This window comes from Natator depressus, chromosome 9 (genome assembly GCF_965152275.1).
Source record: "Natator depressus isolate rNatDep1 chromosome 9, rNatDep2.hap1, whole genome shotgun sequence".
Taxonomy (NCBI): Eukaryota; Metazoa; Chordata; order Testudines; family Cheloniidae; genus Natator; species Natator depressus.
In genome coordinates this window covers 100,949,120-100,968,795 of record NC_134242.1, presented here as the reverse complement: position 1 = coordinate 100,968,795, position 19,676 = coordinate 100,949,120, and the positions used below count along the sequence as shown (strand labels likewise).

The window sequence follows — 19,676 nt, the reverse complement described above, 5'->3', positions numbered from 1 at the left end:
GGTCCCTGCGTGGGGCCTCGTTCCCTGCGCCCTGCCCGGTCTGGTCCCTGCGCGGGGCCCCGGTCCCTGCGTGGGGCCTCGTTCCCTGCGCCCTGCCCGGTCTGGTCCCTGCGCGGGGCCCCGCTCCCTGCGCCCTGCCCGGTCCGGTCCCTGCGCGGGGCCCCGGTCCCTGCGCCCTGCCCGGTCCGGTCCCTGCGCGGGGCCCCCCTTCCTGCGCCCTGCCCGGTCCCTGCGCCGAGCCGCCCCCCCCCGCGCGGGCAGGCGCGAGGGCGGGGCCGACAAGGGGGCGGGGCTTTCTGGCCCCGCCCCCTTCCTGCCCCTGGTGAAAAGCGGCCGCTTTCCGCGCGCTCCCCGTTCATTCGCTGCGGAGCGGGCCGGGACGGGGCGGGACGCGCCTGGTGAGTGGGGCCGGGCCGGCGTGGGGCTGCCGGCGGCGATCGCGCAAGCGGGGCTCGCGGTTACATCAGCCGGGCCGGGCCGCACGCGGGGCACCGGGACCGGGCCGGGCGGGGCGGGGCGAGGGGGCACCGGGTGCAGGGCGGGGGCAACGGGGGGCGCGAGGGAGCGAGGTGCGGGGGGGGCGGGCGGGGGGCACCGGGGGGGTGGGAGGGAGCGAGGCGGGGGGGCACGGGGGGGTGTGGGAGGCAGCGAGGTGCGGGGGGGGCGGGCGGGGGGGCACGGGGGGGTGTGGAAGGGAGTGAGGTGCGGGGGGGGCGGGCGGGGGCACCGGGGGGGTGGGAGGGAGCGAGGTGCGGGCGGGGGGGCACGGAGGGGGCGGGGGGAGGAGAGGTGTGGGGGGGCGGGCGGTGGGCACCGGGGGGGTGGGAGGGAGTGAGGTGCGGGGGGAGGAGTGGTGTGGGGGGGCGGGCGGGGGGCACCGGGGGGGGAGCGAGGTGCGGGGAGGCGGGCGGGGGGGCACGGGGGGGGTGGAAGGGAGCGAGGGGCGGGGGGAGGAGAGGTGTGGGGGGGCGGGCGGGGGGCACCGGGGGGGTGGGAGGGAGCGAGGTGCGGGCGGGGGGGTACGGGGGGGGTGGAAGGGAGTGAGGTGCGGGGGGGGCGGGGGGAGGAGAGGTGTGGGGGGGGCGGGCGGGGGGGTGGGAGGGAGCGAGGTGTGGGGTGGGGGGGCGGGCGGGGGGCACCGGGGGGGTGGGAGGGTACGGGGGGGGTGGAAGGGAGTGAGGTGCGGGGGGGGCGGGGGGAGGAGAGGTGTGGGAGGGCGGGCGGGGGGCACCGGGGGGGTGGGAGGAAGCGGGGGGCGGGCGGGGGGCACCGGGGGGGTGGGAGGGAGCGAGGTGTGGGGGGGCACTGGGGGGTGGGAGGGTGCGGGGCGGGGCCCCCCCGGGCGCGCGTCCGGTTCCCGCCCCGGTTCCGGAGCCGGGAGGCGCCGGGTGCCGGGCTCGGCGCGGGGCCTGCGAGCTGGCGGGAGGATCCGCCTCCGCTCCCGGCCGCGCTTGGGGCTCCGGCTCCCGGGATCTGGGCCCTTCGCGCGGAAACTTCCTGGGGCGGGCGGCCGGCGAGTCCCGGCGGCTCCGAGCCGCCCTGGCCGCGCCCCGCTCCTGCCCTGCGCTCGGCGTCTCGGCCGGACTCCCCCGGCCCGGGAGGGGAGCGAGTCCCCCGGGGCCGCAGAGCTCTGCCGGGGCCGCACGCCTCTGGAGACTGGCCTCGGTTTACAAGAGGCCGCTTAGACAGCAGTAGCGAAGTCCCTGCGAACGGAGATGTCTCACCATGCCTTGTCTGTGCTGCGGGTGTGTTATTACACACGGAAATGCACCCACAAGGCTTCTGCCCCAGTTGGTTCATTGTCTCGTTACAGGGTAAAATGAGAAAGGGCCCATTTTCCAGTAGAAGGGCGCTGTGAGACTTCTGTATGTTTGTCGGATTTTGTACTCCGGTCGTTCCTAAGCGAGGTGTAACTTGGGGGTACGCAAGACCAATCCAGCGCCTGAAAGGGGCACAGCAGCCTGGGAAGGCTGAGAGCCATGGTAGCTTCTCCCTCTTCATAGAAAAAAGAAATGGCCACGCTTCAAATCTCTTGCTCTGTCTTGACACATTCTGAGGCATAAGAAATTCTAGCTTCATCTGACTCCTGCCGGGCTAGGATTCCCTCGCTGTTCACCCAGTCACGCTCCAGCACGGCTGGTGTTGCCAGACAGCATCACAAATGTAGAAGGAGGCAGAACTGAGTCGTGGGCATTGGACTGGGGAGCTGTGCTCATTTATTATGTGATTTATTGCTGTGTTACCAGGGAAAAACTAGACCAGTATGAAAATCCCCGATAGCTACAAGCATATTAGGATAGCGGCTTGTGGGGGTCCTGCTGCAACTGGGGACAAAGCAGTGAAACGGCTGGGGGTGAGTGAAGCCTGGCCTCCTTCCTCACCCTCCAGTGTTGGCTGCCTGGCCTTGTTCCCTCTGTCCGATAGGCCTCTGTACAGAATAGCAGTCGTAGCCTTTGACACTGCTCCAGGCTGGCCATTCCTGCCTGTCTGTTCATCCATGAATCACTCTCTCGAGTGCTTGTGGCACCTTAGAGACTAACCAATTTATTTGAGGATGAGCTGCTGCGTGCGTCACTCACGCCCTAACCTCGGCTTTGGGTTGAGCTCACAGTGGTGGTTGCGTTCAGCAAGACTTCCACATAGGCAGTTCCGTCAGGAGCAGTGACAAGGTGGCACCCCAGGCAGTCGTGGGTGTCGAGCAAACACTGAAAACTTCCGGGGGGCCTTCGGAGTCGGTACAGTGTCTGCCATGTCCGTTTCCCTTGGCTGGCTTTCTGGCATTCCAGTACCAAACCTGCATGGCAATGAGGACCAGGAATGCTCCTCTGGAGGAGAGCGGCTGACAACGGAGCACATGAGCATGGCTCTGGCTCCTGTCAGTTGCTGCTGGATGTGCTCGCTCGCTCCAGGCTGCCCCTTTCGGAATGCGACCTAGGCTAGGCTGTGTAGGACTTCAGAGGAGACCGTCCGCTCCTGATTGGTTTGGTTGTGGAACCTGAGGGCACTGAGGCAGCGGAAGGAGCAAACTGTCATCTCCTTTCCTCCCACCTCCTACAGAAGGGAAATTATTGGTTTTCTGTAGACAAGAACGAGACTTGGAAGGATCAGCTGAAATATGCTGAAGTGATAGCACTTGATTTGTAGCCTTTTCAAATTGGCAACATTGCATGGGATGCTTTCAGTCTGCGCCACTAGCCCCTTTGCGGGGCGAGGGAGCTGGGTGCCCATGGGAATTGCCCCCACACCCCACAGGTGTTGTGTAAATAACAGCTTTAGGAGCAGCTCCATGCCAGGTACTCTTTACAATTGAGCGCTTTTGGGCCAGTAGCTTGAGTAAATCAAATTCTGTCTCTAAAATATGCTTCCATTACTGCTGCACTTTCTCTGCATTCTGGTTTATCTGGAGGCTCGTGGTGAATGGCACAATTAATGGGAGCACCTCTCCCTTTTTCCCAGACTCTTGCCTGCCTTGATTCTCTCCCCTCCTGTTTCAGTCTGGCTCTTCAGAGCCTGAAGATGGCGGCTCACACGTGCTGTGCAGCACTTACCACCAGGGAGTGCTCTCGCTCCTCAGCGCTGTCGGTGTTCGCATCTTGCACTCGGATTTAGCATTGACGCTACTGACTTGCCTCTCAAAACACACCTAGGCATACCCAGGCTTCTGATGCTCTCCCAGCTGCTCTCTCCTACAAGTACTGGCACCCTGAAGACTGGTGTAGTGCTTCTCCACTGCCTAGCCCCGAGGAGAAAACTTGGGGTCCCAGTTGGCAGGCAGCTGTTTCTCATGGGGGTTTAATAGTTCTTTAAAGCCCACCTGTCTTTATTCAGACAGATGTTGCCCAGCTTTGGCAGACTAGCTAGAAATGTGTGCGCTGTGGCCAAGTGAGTTTTGCTAGAGGAAGGTTGTGTCTCCCTTGAAATGCTGCTGTTTTACTGTGTTAGGCGGGAGTCTGCCTGGTGTGTTTTGTATATTCTTATAAAGCTTCCTATTCTAACACGCTAGGGCCTCCTAAGCGCTTAGCCTTACTGTTGCAATGTTGTCATTGCTTAGTTCCTATAGGCAGCATGAGGGTGGAGAATGGTTTTCTGTGTGGTTTAATTCTACGTGGCTGTTGTCTTCCCCCCCCCCCCCCCCCCCAACAGGTGCTACTGGAGTCCTGTGCAGTACCTGGCAGATCTGTGCGGTCTTGATGACTGCAGCTGGTAGGCTCCACCTGGTAACAGCCAATTTGTTTCTTGGGCAGTGAATTTTGGAAGGCTGGAGGTGAGGTTTGTTTCCTGTCTGACTCAGATGGCTGTTTGAGAAATGTGGATGGCAGCTCATGGATGCTGAAAATAGATAAACCCAGAAGTTTATGTAAAATAATACAAACCAAAGTACTAGGTATTTAAATAGGGCTAATGCATCCTGGTTTGGTGGAGGCCAGGGCGACCACATGTCCCGATTTTATTGGGGCAGTCCTGATATTCACGGCTTTCTTATAAAGGTGCCTATTACCCCTCATCCCCATCCTGATTTTTCACTCTTTCTGTCTGGTCCCCGCAGTGGCAGCTAACAGCTGGTGTGCCTGGGATTGCAGTCTGAACTGAACTTCGTTGCGATTGCCGAGGCCACCATCTTTTGTTCTTCTGTCCCATCTCCGCTTTACGCGTTCGTTATTGATCGCCGGTGTCATGCTGATAGCCTGGCTCGCTGGGATATGCTTCTGAACGGCTAAGGGCAAAGCTTTTCAACGGCCACGATGGAGTTGAGAATTCCTCCCTTGCAATGGCTCTGATTGCGGCATTTTACTGTTATAGCTCATATCTGCGTTCACTGCTGTACTAGGACATGAAGTGTCCAGAGTTTTATCGATGGCCTATCCGTGTTCCTTTTGTTATGAGTGTAATACCTCCTGCTTCAGGGCTTCAGCCCATCTCTGTTAGGGATTGGGAGACCTTCACGGAGAACAGGTTATACTGCATTTCCCTACCGCAGGGCTTCTTACACCTTCCTTCCTCTGATATATCTGGTATTGGTGACTGGAAACCGGCTACTAGAGTAGATGGACCTTGGGTCTGATCCACTCTGGCAGTTCCTATCTTTGCAGTTTTCAGACTTCACCGTCCAAGCTTGAGTTCCCTGAAGCACTTAACGAGCTGTGCTGGGAGGTGCAGGAGCTACCTGCCCGGCACTGCTAGCCGCATGCAGTTGGACAACAAGGGATACATGTAGGCCAGGCCTGAGGTTTGAGTTCAGCTGGGTTCGTTAGCTCCTGTAAGGTGGGTGGTGGTCAGAGTTTAAAATCTAGAAAAGACTCTTCAGCTGGATGGCTCAGATGGTTGCAGTTGTTCGTTGCTTTCACAGCAATAGAATCACCACTGGGTAGAGGCCAAACATGGACAGTTCAGCTCCAGTAGCGATTGCTGCCAGAATTGGATCATGATAAAGCAGCTGGTTATAGTGGAAATGATTTTGTAATTAGAATTCCGGTGGTCACTATCAGCAACTACTGTAATTCCTCATCAGCATTACTTAAACTGACAGTCTGGAAATTGCTGGGGATCCTATCTGTGCGCCTGCATATTCCAGCGATACCTCCCAAGAAGCAAGTGATCCTACACTCCAAGGGCTGCAGTGCTCAGGTGGATGAACAAGCCTGCATGTCCTGGCATCTGGCTGTCCCCGAATCTTAGCAGGACAGCTCTCTTCGTACTCCTGGAGTTCTGTGGAGAGGAATTGCTATGATTTGGTTTGTGCTCTGTTAGAGAGAGCAATATGTCATCCTGTGTGACATCTGAGTTAAAGGCAACTGTGTCTGTTCTCCAAGGCAGAATGGATCAAGAGTCATGGGAAGCTAGGTTTAAAAAACCAATGCAAGCTCTGAGTGTGCTGGTTCATTTAGGAATTAGGTGCAGCCACACCTAAGGTGTGGTAACCATCTTCCGGCAGATTGTTGGTCTCTGCTGTAACTCTGGCTACATCTACACTACAGGGCTGACCGTGTAGCGTAAGCACTTGTGGTGGAGATGCTCTAAGCCACTGGGCGAGAGCTCTCCCATCAGTTAAATAACTCCTGCCTCTGTGAGAAGCAGTGGCTAGGGTGGCAGGAGAAGCTCTCCCGCTGACAAAGCGCTGTCTACACTGATGCTTACATTGGTGTAATTTATGTTGTGCAGGAGGTGGATTATTTACACCCCTGAGCGATGTAAGTTATATCGAAGTAACCTGTAGCATAGACAAGATCTCCCTTTACCAAGCTGGCCTTGCAGGTTGTGGTGACGTGGTTTGGAAAAGCAAGTCTCTCCTGCTCCATTCACATTTTCATTAGAGAGAGTTGTACTGTCCTGGCTTGCTCTGCTGTTGCTAATGTCTGAATCCAGTGTAAATCCCTTGCTTTGGAGTCTTACTCTTCCATTAAGTATTTGTCTGGTACCTGGTGTTGAAACTTGGCATGTAAGAAAGAGCTCATGTTACCACATTCTGAAGATTAGTTTGGCCAGTTCTTGAATTGTGCAAGGGAAAAATCTGGCTCTAAACTTCATTGCATTTCAAATATCTCATTTTAAAATGGTGCTTTCATCAGTGACTTGTGGAATGCTGCCGGGGTTTGGGGAAAATGCTTTGGAGTTTGAACAGCCAAAATGTTAGCATTTGAAAACTGCTCTGCCTTGTTGAATTTCAGATGATTAGTGAAGGTCCAGCAAATGGACTCTGTCGCAATGGGCTTGTTGTAAGGACCGAGAGGGGCACCATTCTGGTCTTTTGGGCACTGTGTGTACTACGTTTTTTCCAAAAGGAAATGAGATATGAAAACTCTGCTCATAAAATTAATTTCCCAGTGGCTGAAGCGAGGCATTTCCAGACTTTCACATGTCAACTGTAAATATGCCCGGCCAATGACATTAACTCCAGCATGATGTTAGAAATGCCATAAAGACCGTGCAGAGTATTCCAAAAGTGAATTCAAAGTCCCTTTTTCCTGCTGGGTTCCATCAACACTGTGGCTCTCCTGCCCCATGTAACCCATCTCCATCACACAGGAGTCTCCTGGGGCTTGGGGCCAGCCACCAAGATGGGGCATCAGGTGAGCATGGATTTCAGCGGATTGTGTGGATGTGCAGAGTTCTCCTGCCCTTCTGTGAGGCTGCGTGATTATGAAGCCCTTGGAGATCCTTGGATGAAGGGCATGTTCTTGCTTGAGGGTCCAATATAAGGTCATGAGAAGTTTTCCAGACCTGCACCATATACTGTAGGGCCTTTCCTGACCCTGTCCCTATTCCCAGGCTCCTGCACCAGCTCCTCTGGTTGTTGGCATCATCAGCATAGTGCTTGCTGGGAATCTCTGCAGCGCTGACCTTGACTTGGTATGAGAGGTTGGTCTGGGGTGCAGGTGCTGTGCTGAGACGGGCTGAGAGTCTGGCCAGGCACCATGGAGAGGAGCTTAGTGTAAATGCCAAGGGGGAAGTTGCCTCAGCCCAGTTTACCCGATTACCCATTTCATTGGCAGAACGTTCCGCTCTGTGCTGGTCTCTGCCATCCACACCCACAGACAGCGCCACGATATTCAAGTATTCAAACAGTCATATTTGGGCCAGGGGATGTCTGAGCTGCCAAGTGGAGTGGGAGTATGCACCAGACAGCTAACTGGTCATGAGACCTGCCTTTAGATATTGATGGATGTGGAGTGTTCAGTGCTTGCATGGGGAGTCTCCGGTTTCTACAAACAATTGCTGGGCCTGTCCTTTGCTTGTGCCTCCTACCACGGAAAAGCAAATAAGGCAGAAGTTGATTCAGCGGGGGCTGGGCTGAAGACAATGCTGGCACACAACCCTTGGCCAGTGATGGTGAATAGGCACCAAGCAGGGTAACGGGTGATGGGCACCATGAAAGGAGGGCTGATGCTCATCAGTGTGGTGGACCAGGTCGCGCCCTGTGCTAGCGGGGTCAGTTGACAGGCGTTGGTGGGGCCTAGGACTGTTCCCCGGGGTTCTTTGAACCCGAAGCTCTTGGTAACTTTTGCTCTGTGCGAGGTGGTGTCAGGAAATAAATCAGGGGAGACACGGCCGGCCGACCGATAGATGGTGGCACAAACAGGACAACACAAGAGTGCTTTCACTTAAAGCTAAACTGTACTTAGTCTCAAGCACTTACACACACATCCGCAAGAGGTTAGTAAAACACCCCCAACCCTCGATAATTACCGAAGCTGAGTGTGGCTCTCGAGTGGCACAGCGGCAGCCCATCTGCCGCTGGGAAACACAAGTTGCATCCAGAGAGAGAGAGAGAGAGAGAGTCCAGTCCTGAAGAGTCCTCCTACCTCAAACTTTCCCCCTTATTTATACATTAGTAATAGAATGACATGTCCCTTAAAGAAAACTTGTTAAGCAAGCAGTTCCAATGGGCAAGCAAGAGGCTCCTTCTGATGATCGATTAACCAGGTGTGGGTTTTTCCAGAGTTTGCAGCCTTGAGGCCCCAATAGACATTCCTGGGGCACATCCTGCTCTTCTAAGATGCATGCATCAGCAGCTTCAACACAGTCCTTATCAGGAAGGATGCGGGGTCAAGCTGCCCTTTCTGTGGCACCCAAAAAACCCCCCTCCTCTCCTGCCTTGGTTAAGCTAAGCCTGCTGACTTGGCTGCTTTTAGCAATAGGCCATAGTGGTTTCAGGCACTTTACTGGTTTGCCGAAGTCTCCCCGTACAGTTTGTCTTCACCAGGGATGCAGCAGTGAGGCCACTGCGAAATTCCAGCTAGCCTCGCCTCAGGGTTGCCGGAGCGCTACAGCAGGGACTGCTCCGGTTGGCTCCGGGCTCTTGAGATCTCTGCAGTCTAGTCTTGCTGACACTGTTGCTACCTTTAACGTTCCTTGTGGTAATGGAGTGACCTTTTCTTTCAGGGGTTTTGAGTAGTCAGACACCTCCTGGGAGTGGATACAATGTTTGAGAAAACAGTGACTGGCTTTGGCAAGAAACTGATCCGCCGCCGAATCGTGGATCTCAGCGTGGAGGACTCCCGGCTGGCCCGCTGCCTCTCCACCCTGGACCTTATTGCCTTGGGGGTCGGCAGCACGCTGGGGGCAGGCGTGTACGTGCTAGCTGGGGAAGTCGCCAAGGAAAAGGCCGGCCCCTCAATTGTTGTCTGTTTCCTGGTTGCTGCGCTCTCCTCTGTGCTGGCTGGGCTTTGCTATGCGGAGTTTGGGGCCCGGGTTCCCAAAACTGGCTCTGCCTATCTCTACAGCTACGTCACCGTGGGAGAGATTTGGGCCTTCACAACTGGTTGGAACTTGATTCTGTCCTACGTGATAGGTACGAAATGGTGGCCAAGCTGCTCAGGCTTGCTGAAGAGGAGGAACTTGGGGTGAACTGGGGCAGACTCTCCCTGAACACTCCAGCGGGTGGAGGGCAGGGGAGAACTTCCTGAGTTTGTTGATCACGGGGAGGCACCACTGCTGGGATGGAGGGTCTGGCCAAGCCCTCCCGGGGTGGGGGCTCTCTGAGGCCGTGCACGAGGTGGCTGTGCTTATTGGACATCTGGAGCACGGGGGTCTTGGGACAGAGTTCAGGGTTCATCTGCCAGGCCAGACAGTGCTGGGAGACCCTCTCTGGTGACCCCAGCCTAGGCAGTCCTTGGTGTTGCCAAGGCCCAAAGAGCAGTGCAATGAGCCAAGGCTTAGGGGTGGTGCGGTGAGGAATGGCAATCCCAGAGGAGGCCCCACAAGTTCTTACCTTCAGGCACAGCAATGCCGGGGTGACGGTGCTAGAGGGCTCTCGTGACACAGGCGTGTATCCTCCCAGTGCTCAGTGGCAGAGCTGGGCTCCCTGTGCTGCGTGGTGGGGTCTCCACAGCTCTGACATGCACTTGGGAGGAGGTGGGGGGCAGAGGCTTCTCTGGTTAACGTGCAACTTTGCTCTTGGTTGCTAGGGACGGCGAGTGTCGCCAGGGCCTGGAGTTCTTCCTTTGACAATATCATTGGCAACCACATCTCAGTCTTCTTTAGGAACAGCACCTCCCTGCATGTGTCGGGTGTGCTAGCCGAGTACCCAGATTTCTTCGCACTGCTCCTGATCCTGCTGCTCACAGGTGAGAAGTGCCAGAGCTCTGTAAAGATACATGAGCTTTGTGGCATGGGCAGGCGAGTTTGGGAAGGCCATGGCTGGTGCTAGCCCCAGGGGAGTGTTTGAGGGGAGGGTGTGGCTGGCACTGCCCCTCCTATCCCCTCTTGTGTTCCTTCCCCAGGTTTGCTGGCATTTGGCGTGAGCGAATCTGCCTTAGTGAATAAAATCTTCACTGCGGTGAACCTGCTGGTTCTCTGCTTTGTCGTCGTCTCTGGTTTTGTGAAGGGAAGCATCAAGACCTGGCAGCTGTCTGAAGAAGACTATGACAACCACTCGGCCATGGCCACCAGCCAGGACGTTAGGTAGGCGGAACATCCCACTCCCCAAATGCTGCCCTCTAGCGGGAGCCCAGCCACCTTTTTGCCCACAGTTGGTACCTACCTAGGGAGCTGTGCCCGCTCTGGCTGCTGCTTGGTGGTCCCCCAGCTAGTCAGGTTCCAAAGGGCTGTGCCCTACCCTGGATTTGTCCTTGGCAGGGAGTGTGCCATGCAGCTTCCCCTGCCGTTGACAGTTGCACTGTCTGGTTTGTGCCTGTCGCAGGCTGTTAAGCTGCATATTGATGGTGACTGTAGACACCTGCTCCCATGGCAGGGATGCCTTACACAGGATGCAGTGTGAGAAACCTGCATGTAGCATTTGCTCAGGGCCTTTTCAGCTCTGTCTCCAGAGGCAGAGGAGGTAGATGTTAACGGAGACTCCTCCAGAACAATGACCAGTCTTTCCTCTTTCAGCATTGGCTCCCTGGGATCAGGGGGTTTCGTTCCTTTCGGATTTCAAGGGATCCTCGCTGGAGCTGCAACATGCTTCTATGCCTTCGTGGGATTTGACTGCATCGCTACAACAGGTAAAGCAGCTGCTTACGCATTGTCTTCCGGGAGTTTGGGATGTGGTATTTCCCCACATTCTCCCCGTGAGTCACCATCTTCCGTGCAGTGATCTCTGGTTGCAGATTTTCCAAATAGGTTCTGGGTGTGGGCGGGCAGTTGGCACTGCACTTGCCAAGCCAAAGGATCAGCTCTCTGAGATCCCTGCATGGCCCAGGGTGGAGTGTTGCTCTTGGCAGCACCCAAAGGCCTGCAGAGACTTCACTTCCTGATCTGGGAAATGCTCAGATTTATGAGCCTTTCTACAAACATGGGGACTTAGCCGTGGTAATTGGTACTGTGGGTACAGTGAGATTTCACCAGCCTGCACCTAGAAAACTGGTTCTTGTAAACAGTCTGCACCATTTAATGACAAGACACCCAGCAGGCAGATGGAGTCTTTTCCCTGAAGTGTCGTCTGCTTTCTGGTGCAGAGCCTGGAGTCTGCTCTCCCTGTCATGTGTGCGGGCTCCTGGGAATGCTACTAGGAGTGGCAGGCCCATGGAGGCGAGCGTATGGACTGTGGCTGGGATTCCTGGTGTTGACGGCCCAGCCCACAGTAACTTACTCTAAATCCCCGAGTTCATTGAGAACGTGCCCTTTGCCGAGAGGGAGCCTCGGCTTCCTCCCGTCACAGCCAGGAAATGCTGTGAGCAGGCTTCCGAGTGAGATTCACTGCGTGGCCCCAGGCCCCACGCCAGCAGGATCTCAATGCAGCCCTCGCCATGTCTGCACCCAACCGAACTGAGACCGTGGCAGTGTCAGGAGCAGGGTGTTCTCATGCCCCAGGAGTCCCTGTCCTACTGTGCCTGTTCACCCCTTTTTGAGCACTCTGCAGCGTTGTCTGGCCTGGCAGGTGGGGCTTGGAAAACGTACTGGACGTCCCTCGTCAGAGCACTAAACCTACTAGCTGTAGCAGAGGCTCCACGGTGACATCCCTGGGCAGTCGCCCAGTGATAAAGCCCTGCCCTTACTGTTTCTGCTGTGAGAAGGGGAGAGTGCTGGGATTTCTACTAGGATGTTGTACCTTTGGCCTGCTTGGATGCTCCCTCTTCCATGTCTGCGTGTGGCTCGTGCTGCGTTTCATTTCAGGGTCCTGCCCCATGGAATAACCCCAGTGCCTGCCTCTGCTGCTTCCCGCACTCGCAGCAGCTCTGTGAAATCAGCCTGATGACTGGCAGCGTTAGGGTTCTCCCCAGGTTCTGGAGCTGACCCATCGTGCTGATTTCACTGTGTAGCCAAGCTCAGAGCAGCAGCCGCAGTGGAGGCCCTGGAGCTATGGGTAGGCTCAGGCAGACAGCGCTACAGTAGGGCACATTGGGAAGGCTCCAGCTTCCTGGGCTTTCGAAGCAAAGCTAAACTTCTTCAGAAGCTGACTTCATCTCCCCTCGTCTGCGGCAATGGGGTTTCTGAGGCCCATTTATCACGTTCCAGTGGCACAGCACGTGTGGATGTGTAGGGGAGGGAAGATGTTAGTGTTCCAGGTCTCATCTCTGCTCCTCTTTCAGGGGAGGAGGCCAAGAATCCGCAGCGTTCCATCCCCATTGGCATCATTGTCTCTCTCCTGATCTGCTTTGTGGCATATTTTGGAGTTTCTGCTGCCCTGACCCTCATGGTGCCCTACTACCTGCTGAACAAGGACAGTCCCCTGCCCGAGGCCTTCAAAGCTGTGGGCTGGGAGCCTGCCCGTTACGCTGTAGCCGTTGGCTCTCTCTGTGCACTCTCAACCAGGTAAGGAACTCAGGCCTTTGTCTGACATCTGTGTACTTGCTCTGAGATAGCCCAAGCCCACCAGAAATGCGTAATTTGTGCCTCTTCTACAGCTTCAGATCCTGGCAAATGAGAATCGCTGGGTCTGAGCCGTTTGTTTATCTGAATAGTATGGAAGCCCCAAAACCTGTTGTCTGCCTGCTACCACGGCACGTGGATGTAAACCAGGCGTCCATGCAATGCAGGCTGTTTCTCGGGGTGGGTGGTACTTGTCAGCCCATCTGCTCTTCAGGAAAAGCCCCAAGGAACTCCCTCCTCATTTGCGGCATTGTTTTAAGTTGTTGTCATGGTTCTGATGTGCTGAGAGCTGTGCTTAGAAGTTCCATTCACATGGCTCATGGTAAGAACTTGTTCTTATCAGTGCAACAGAATAAACTGAAACAAAAGCGCTAAGTTCTGGCCATGGCTTCTGGGGCTCCTCCTGCTCCGTGTCACATCTGTGTGGCTCTGGTTAACTGGCCTTGTCTACATGCCCGAACTGTACTGGCTGAGCTGGGTTGGCTTAGGAACAAATTTAGTTCAACTGTGCGACCCGTTGTGGGGAAGCGCTTGCTCTGCTTTGAGTGCCATGTGTCGATCTGGCCTCATTCAGTGAGGACTCTAGTGGGGAGCATGAGACCACAGAACCCTGCCCCACCGCTGATTGTTAAACATGGTCGTCCGTGTTCTTCTCCTCTCCTCCCTCCCCCCCGCCCCCCCCGTGTCGTGTGTGTGTTTATCACCGGCCATCAGCAGGGCATCCACTACGTTTCTCCACTGAATTTACACCAACTCCAAGAGTCAGATCAGAATGTACCAGCTGTGATCTAAAGGGACCAGACAAGAGATGAAGGGTCCTGGGCTGATCTCACTACCCATTGATTTTGAAAAGGCCACAGTGACTGGCATGGTGGCGAGAGGTCTGGATCGAAGCAGCAAATACTGAATGTGTTAGTGTAATCTTTCTCCCTGCAGTTTGTTGGGCTCCATGTTCCCCATGCCCAGAGTGATCTATGCCATGGCAGAGGACGGACTGCTTTTCAAGTTCCTCTCCAGAGTGAACACACGGACAAAGACTCCCCTGGTGGCCACTGTTGTGTCTGGCATCGTTGCTGGTAAGCAGATGCTTGCTTGTGCTTGGCCGCTCGTGTGGCCTGTTGGAGAGCGAGCCCAGGGCTTGTGCTCACGCTGTACCTGATATGTTGCAGCTCTGATGGCGCTCATGTTTGAGCTGAAGGACCTGGTGGACCTCATGTCGATCGGCACTCTGCTGGCGTACTCACTGGTTTCTGTTTGCGTGCTGATTCTCAGGTGGGTGTCTGCCTACAGCCGGCCCCTTGGAGCATGAGCTGCCTTCTGAACAGGGCCGCTTGGTTCACATGCTGGGGAGCGTGTGCTGCAGCCAGAGCTTCCTGCCCCCAAAGCCCCCTGCCCAGAAAAGCCATTTCTTGCCTCTTGGAGAGAAGCTGCCCCGGGGAGCCAGCAGCTATCTCCATGGAGGTATATGGCAGGAGCTGGTTCTGAGACAGGCATGGGTCTGGCCCTAGCCAGGCTGTGGAGGTTGTCCTTCCTTCCCCCATTTGGATGCTCAGTGTGTGTTTGGGGGCGGGGCAGGAGGGGAGGGCTCCAGGTGTTTTGTACTCTAGTAGCTCCACGAGGAGGGGCAGGGGAACCTTGGCTGACATCACAGGCCACTCATGCACCCTGAGCTTTGCAGCCTGTGAATATAGCTCTCCTGCACTCTCACCCTCTGACCTTCCCTGTTGACTCCTCACTCGGGACTCAATGGAGCAGAGCCTGAGGAGTCACCAGGCTGCCGGGGCGCTGGAACAGTGTGTGTTGTGGGGGTGCTGAGAGCCATTGACCCAAACTGCAAATCCTGGATATGATGGAAACCACTTCAAGCCAGGGGATGTGCAGCACCCCTAGTTCCAGCACCTGTGCCAGGCTGGCCAGGCCCCGAGCCTTGTGAAAGCTACCCCAGTCGGTGGTAATGGTAAATCACATCCAGAAGCATTTGAACACTGTGGTATGTAGTCCCTGTGTGGGCCCGGACACAGCAAGCCTGAGGAAGGCGCCAGGCTGCATTGGGCCAGCTGGTCACTGTTGGCAGCGGACTTAGCTGCAGCCTGCACATTGACAGTCTTGGCCTGGATACAGCTTTTCAGAATCTAGTGCCCTGGCAGGGAAGCACCAGAATCTGTGCTACTGCTCTGGAGGCAGCTTGACAGCTGTTGGGTCACCACTGACTTGGTTTGGTTCAGGTATCAGCTGGGTCAGCTGAGCTCTCCAAAGGGCCTGGAGATGGTGGAGCTGAATGGAAACGAGGAGGAGAAAGCGATCATGAACCCCTCCGCCAGTGACTCCCAGGCTGCACTGCAGGAGGGGTTCACCTGCAGCTGCCTCTTCAACCCCCGCAGCAAAACTCCAACCAGCTTGTCAGGGAAAATTGTCTACGTCAGCACTGCGGTCCTCGGTAAGTGCGCCAGGACGCGCCTGGCCTCGGCCGGGTAGGAGCACAGGAAGTGACAGCAATTGATTTAATTGGGTCTCAGACAGAATCCAGGCCTGCGATGTGTGCAAAGGCAGGAAATGAGCAGGGTTGTTGCCAAAGCCACACAGGAGCATCCTGTGTCATGTGCGTGCTCTGGCTTTCCAGCATGGCCCTGGAGCTCAGCACAGGGTGAGCACACAGCCACTGCACGTGTCTGCAGAACTCCCGGGGTGTCACTGCCATGATGGGCTGCTGGGTTGCTGTAGGGTCCCCAAGATGTGATGGGGGGCCTGCTGAGTTCATGGGTGGGGTAGAGTGACTGGGCCAGGGTGTGTGCCCCCTGCTGGGCTCAGGGGCAGCTAGCCTGGAGTGCTGATTGGAATGGTGGTGCCTGGGGAAAGCTCACAGGCAGACCTGCTCGACAGAGCTGTCAGCGTGGAGCTAGAGGTGTCTGTTAGGCTGGGACTGCTCGGGCATATCCTACGTGGAGCGCATGGGGGAAGGATTGGAGAGCTGAGAAACCCTGCAGGTCTCCCCCGACTGCCAGGAACTAATGGGACACACTAAAGGTTCAGTGCACCTGGGTGTGCTGCGTTACCCCCTTAATGAAGGCGTGTCACTAACTCTGTTGCTGGACTAGGGAAGCTGCCCCTCAGCGCTCCCGTCTAAGCAGGAGTCTCCTATAGGAGTAGCACAAATACCTGACTCCCCATCCACAAAATGGGGAGATGGGACAGTGACCGTCGCCCGGAGCAGAGGGCTAATGTTTGCAGAGTGCTATGCAAGTGCTTATTGATTACCCCGGGGCTTCTGGGTGCATTTATTTGGAAGGAAACTGGCTCCAGTCACGTGGAGCTGGGTAAGAGAAGAGGCCAGGCTCTTCAAGTAGGGGCATAGTGAGCAGATCGAGGGACATGATCGTTCCCCTCTATTCGACATTGGTGAGGCCTCATCTGGAGTACTGTGTCCAGTTTTGGGCCCCACACTATAAGAAGGACGTGGATAAATTGGAGAGAGTCCAGCGAAGGGCAACAAAAATGATTAGGGGTCTGGAACACATGACTTATGAGGAGAGGCTGAGGGAACTGGGATTGTTTAGTCTGCAGAAGAGAAGAATGAGAGGGGATTTGATAGCTGCTTTCAACTACTTGAGAGGTGGTTCCAGAGAGGATGGTTCTAGACTATTCTCAGTGGTAGCAGGTGACAGAATGAGGAGCAATGGTCTCAAGTTGCAGTGGGGGAGGTTTAGGTTGGATATTAGGAAAAACTTTTTCACTAGGAGGGTGGTGAAACACTGGAATGCGTTACCTAGGGAGGTGGTGGAATCTCCTTCCTTGGAAGTTTTTAAGGTCAGGCTTGACAAAGCCCTGGCTGGGATGATTTGATTGGGGATTGGTCCTGCTTTGAGCAGGGGGTTGGACTAGACCTCCTGAGGTCCCTTCCAACCCTGATATTCTATGATTCAGCTGGTCTCTAGGGATCTGCAGGCAGCCTAGAGAATAAAACCTGGCCGGCAGCTATGACCACACTGGTGCCTGCTGGCTGTGGCTGGAATCGGAGCAGGGAGTGCGGCAGTAGCCATTTTGCTTGGACAGCACAACATCCCTCTCCTTTCTTGTAGCTCTGTGCATCACCATCCTGTGCCTGCTCCTGGCCCAGGGGATGGACTACCTTTTGGAGGGCAGTGTGGACTGGATCGTAGGCTGCATGGTCCTTCTGGTGCTTATTCTGCTCTCCACCGTCATTGTCTGGAGGCAGCCGCAGAGCAACGCCCGGCTGACTTTCAAAGTAAGAGTAACAGCCGGGAGCTGGATTCCCACCACTGCCGGTTGCATGGCAACCTCTGCTGGGGACAGAGGGATTCGCTGCTGGCAGCTTGGCCGTGGGTGCAGCCAGGGCCGTCTGGCCCGGAGACAGCCTGTCAGAGAGCTGCCTGGGGTCCTGGAGATTTTGCTGCCAGATAATTGGACAAAAGAATGAATGTTCCCAGCGTCTCAGTCCCCAGGTTGCAACAGACTCTGGGTGGCCCCCCCTTGGCTGGAAGCACGGGGACGGGGAGGGCAGTCTGCCTGCTGTGCTCCTCTCCGCAGCAGCAGTGTCTCAGCCTCTCTTGTCTCACAGGTGCCTTTCCTGCCGCTGCTTCCACTCTTCAGCATCTTCGTTAATGTTTACCTCATGATGCAGCTGAGTGCCGGAACCTGGGCCCGGTTTGCTGTGTGGATGGTCATAGGTAAGCGAACACACCGCTCCGGGCATCGTGTCCTGGCCCAGAGGCAGGGACTCTCGCTCTTCACCTCCCCTCCTCATGAAAAGCCCCATAAGAGGGACCTTACAAGGGCTGGACTCCCCAGTATTCACCTGGTGATGGGCTTGGGCCTGGCAGAGGAGCTCCATCCCTGCCTGACGGGGGCCCAGTTGCCCTGTTCCACCCTGCTTTTCACACCTCGCTGTGGAGACGTCTAGAAGCAGCAGGGTGCCGCAGTGTCCTGCCGCTGTGTGAGAGATGCTGAGAGCTGAGCCCTCTGGAGTCAACAGCTGGCAATGGGTGACGTTAATCTGCCTGCTGCGGCCACTTTGTCTAGAGCCCACCAGAAACGGGGTTTGGGCCTTGCCTGCAGCTCACTGGAGCACGAGGACAGGCCTGTTCCTCCTGGGGAGAGGGAGGCAGTGCTTGGGGGAGGACGCGAGAGGCCCTTAGCCTGTCTGGGCTCTGGGGAGGGTGTGCCGGGGCTGGGTGGCAGGTTCCTGTGGCTCTGGGGCTGCCTGGGGACTGATTCCGATGCTGAAATTCCCTTGCAGGCTTTGCTATCTATTTCGGCTATGGCATTCGGAACAGCATAGAAGGGAAGAATGAAAATAAATCCCATTCCACAGCGGGCAAGTCTGTGCACTTCTCCGGGATAGATCCCAGCCCTGAAGCTGCTACAGTCTGAGACTGAGGATGTTCAGAGCATTCTCATGTGCAGCCTGGACTCCCTGAAGGCCCTTGTCGTCCTGGCCCCTCCTTTCTATGGAGCAGAATGGCAAACTGCGCAAGAATGCAAAGCCCTGGTCAGACGGATTCTGAAATGAGGTCATGTGGCAAAGCCCAGTTGGATCCTCTCTGTTTACCCTAATTAACTGGATGTTAAAATCCCAAACCAACCTGAGAATAGGGACAGGGCCAGTCGTCTGCCAACCTCCCTTCCCCTGGATGGATGTTACCTTTGATGCTGTTGTGTGTCAGGAATGCTGCTTTCTTTGGCTGACAGGAGGCCCCCATGTAAATAGTGCAGCTATATTTATTCTGTCCGGCCATGTGGCTGGGGGCTGCCTTTCTCTTCTGTCTGTGTAAATCGAGTGCAGTGTTCCATGGTTCCTAACTCGCTCCTTGTATAGTCTCGTTTTTAAATGTTGGCTTTTGTACTATTAAACTCCAAGGTTTTTTAAATATTCAGCTCCTTCGATCCTCCGGGGGCTTGTTTTCGATGCTTGTTTTATTTCCCAGTCCACATGTGCCTGTGGCAGCTGGAAAGTGGCCGCTCCGGAGCAGTGCAGTGGAATGCCTGGGGAAGGTGCACACAGCAAACTGGACAGGGCTCTTTCCCAGGAAGCTTTCTGGGGAGGGTTTGGTGTTAGGGGGAGACAGAGGCCTGGGTAATTACTCAGACACTAGAGGCTTTGTTATCAAGGCATGTGTCCCTGAGGAGCCCCGTTCCATTATCATTTTAATTAAGTGTATCCAACAGTAGCATTTCCTCTGGCACGGTCTCAACCTCCTTTAATGGCGCTTTTACCTCTGCTGGTCTGCAGATCTCCCAGGGTTTAAGTGCTGCAGCCAGTGATGTTTTCCTGGCGCTCTTAGGCCTTGTCTGTACTAGAAGAGGGTTTGTCAGCTTAGCTACCAGCAAACCCTCCTAGAGGGGAGACCGTAGTGATCCCGTCAGACCAGCAGCGGTGCTGTTGCCAGTGCCACTTAGACCAGTTCTGCAAGTGAAGTAGGTGGGACTAGAACCTCGCTTCTCTGTACAACTGCATCTACACTAGGGATTTTGCTAGCAGAGCCAGACCTGTTCCGCGTGTGGGGGTTTCACATGCCTCACAGACCTAGCAATGATGACAAAACGTAAGTGGAGACCAGGGCTTTATGCAGAAGGATTTGTGTTACATAGCACTGGGGAGCCCCAGTCGTGGTCCAGGACCCCGCTGTGCTCGGCGCTTGCCGAGGCGGGCCTGGACTGACCTTCCGCCCACAGGGAGTTTCATGGAAGATCAGCCTTTCTCTGGCCATGCTTCACCTGCCCCAGAACTACCCCCAGAGCTCCGGGCGTCGTGTCTGTAGGAGGCAGCGGGATGGCGGCTGGCCACCGAGGAGCTGCTGGTGGTGGTGCCCAGTAGCTCCTCAGCAGCGGCTAGCAGCACTCAGGGTGGTGGTAGCTTAATGAGCCAGCCTGTCTGGAAGTGCCCACAGCTCCCACTGCAGGGCAGATGA

General features: G+C 56.0%; 1 protein-coding gene across 2 annotated transcripts; it reads left to right on the top strand.

Annotated features, from left to right (window-relative positions):
* Positions 1 to 304: 304 nt before the first annotated feature.
* SLC7A3 (solute carrier family 7 member 3) lies at positions 305 to 18,620 on the top strand. 2 transcript variants are annotated; one of them, XM_074963229.1, is made up of 12 exons: positions 305 to 398; positions 8,881 to 9,289; positions 9,906 to 10,064; positions 10,221 to 10,401; positions 10,831 to 10,943; positions 12,471 to 12,693; positions 13,687 to 13,826; positions 13,920 to 14,022; positions 14,976 to 15,187; positions 16,827 to 16,993; positions 17,327 to 17,435; positions 18,005 to 18,620. In XM_074963229.1, the coding sequence occupies exons 2-12, from the start codon at positions 8,920 to 8,922 to the stop codon at positions 18,136 to 18,138; spliced, it is 1,911 nt and encodes a 636-aa protein (XP_074819330.1). In that variant the 5' UTR covers positions 305 to 398; positions 8,881 to 8,919; the 3' UTR covers positions 18,139 to 18,620. The 2 variants fall into 2 exon arrangements, with proteins under 2 accessions (XP_074819330.1, XP_074819331.1); XM_074963230.1 differs by lacking the exon at positions 305 to 398 and having other exon boundaries at positions 8,680 to 9,289.
* Positions 18,621 to 19,676: the final 1,056 nt, after the last annotated feature.

What these genes read in the sequence shown, in the direction of transcription:
- SLC7A3 (XM_074963229.1), top strand. Translation starts at nt 8,920, where the DNA reads ATGTTTGAGAAAACAGTGACTGGCTTTGGCAAGAAACTGATCCGCCGC. An exon ending in GATTCTGTCCTACGTGATAG is followed by an intron (nt 9,290 to 9,905) that starts GTACGAAATGGT and finishes CTTGGTTGCTAG; the next exon opens with GGACGGCGAGTGTCGCCAGG. An exon ending in CGTCAGCACTGCGGTCCTCG is followed by an intron (nt 15,188 to 16,826) that starts GTAAGTGCGCCA and finishes CCTTTCTTGTAG; the next exon opens with CTCTGTGCATCACCATCCTG.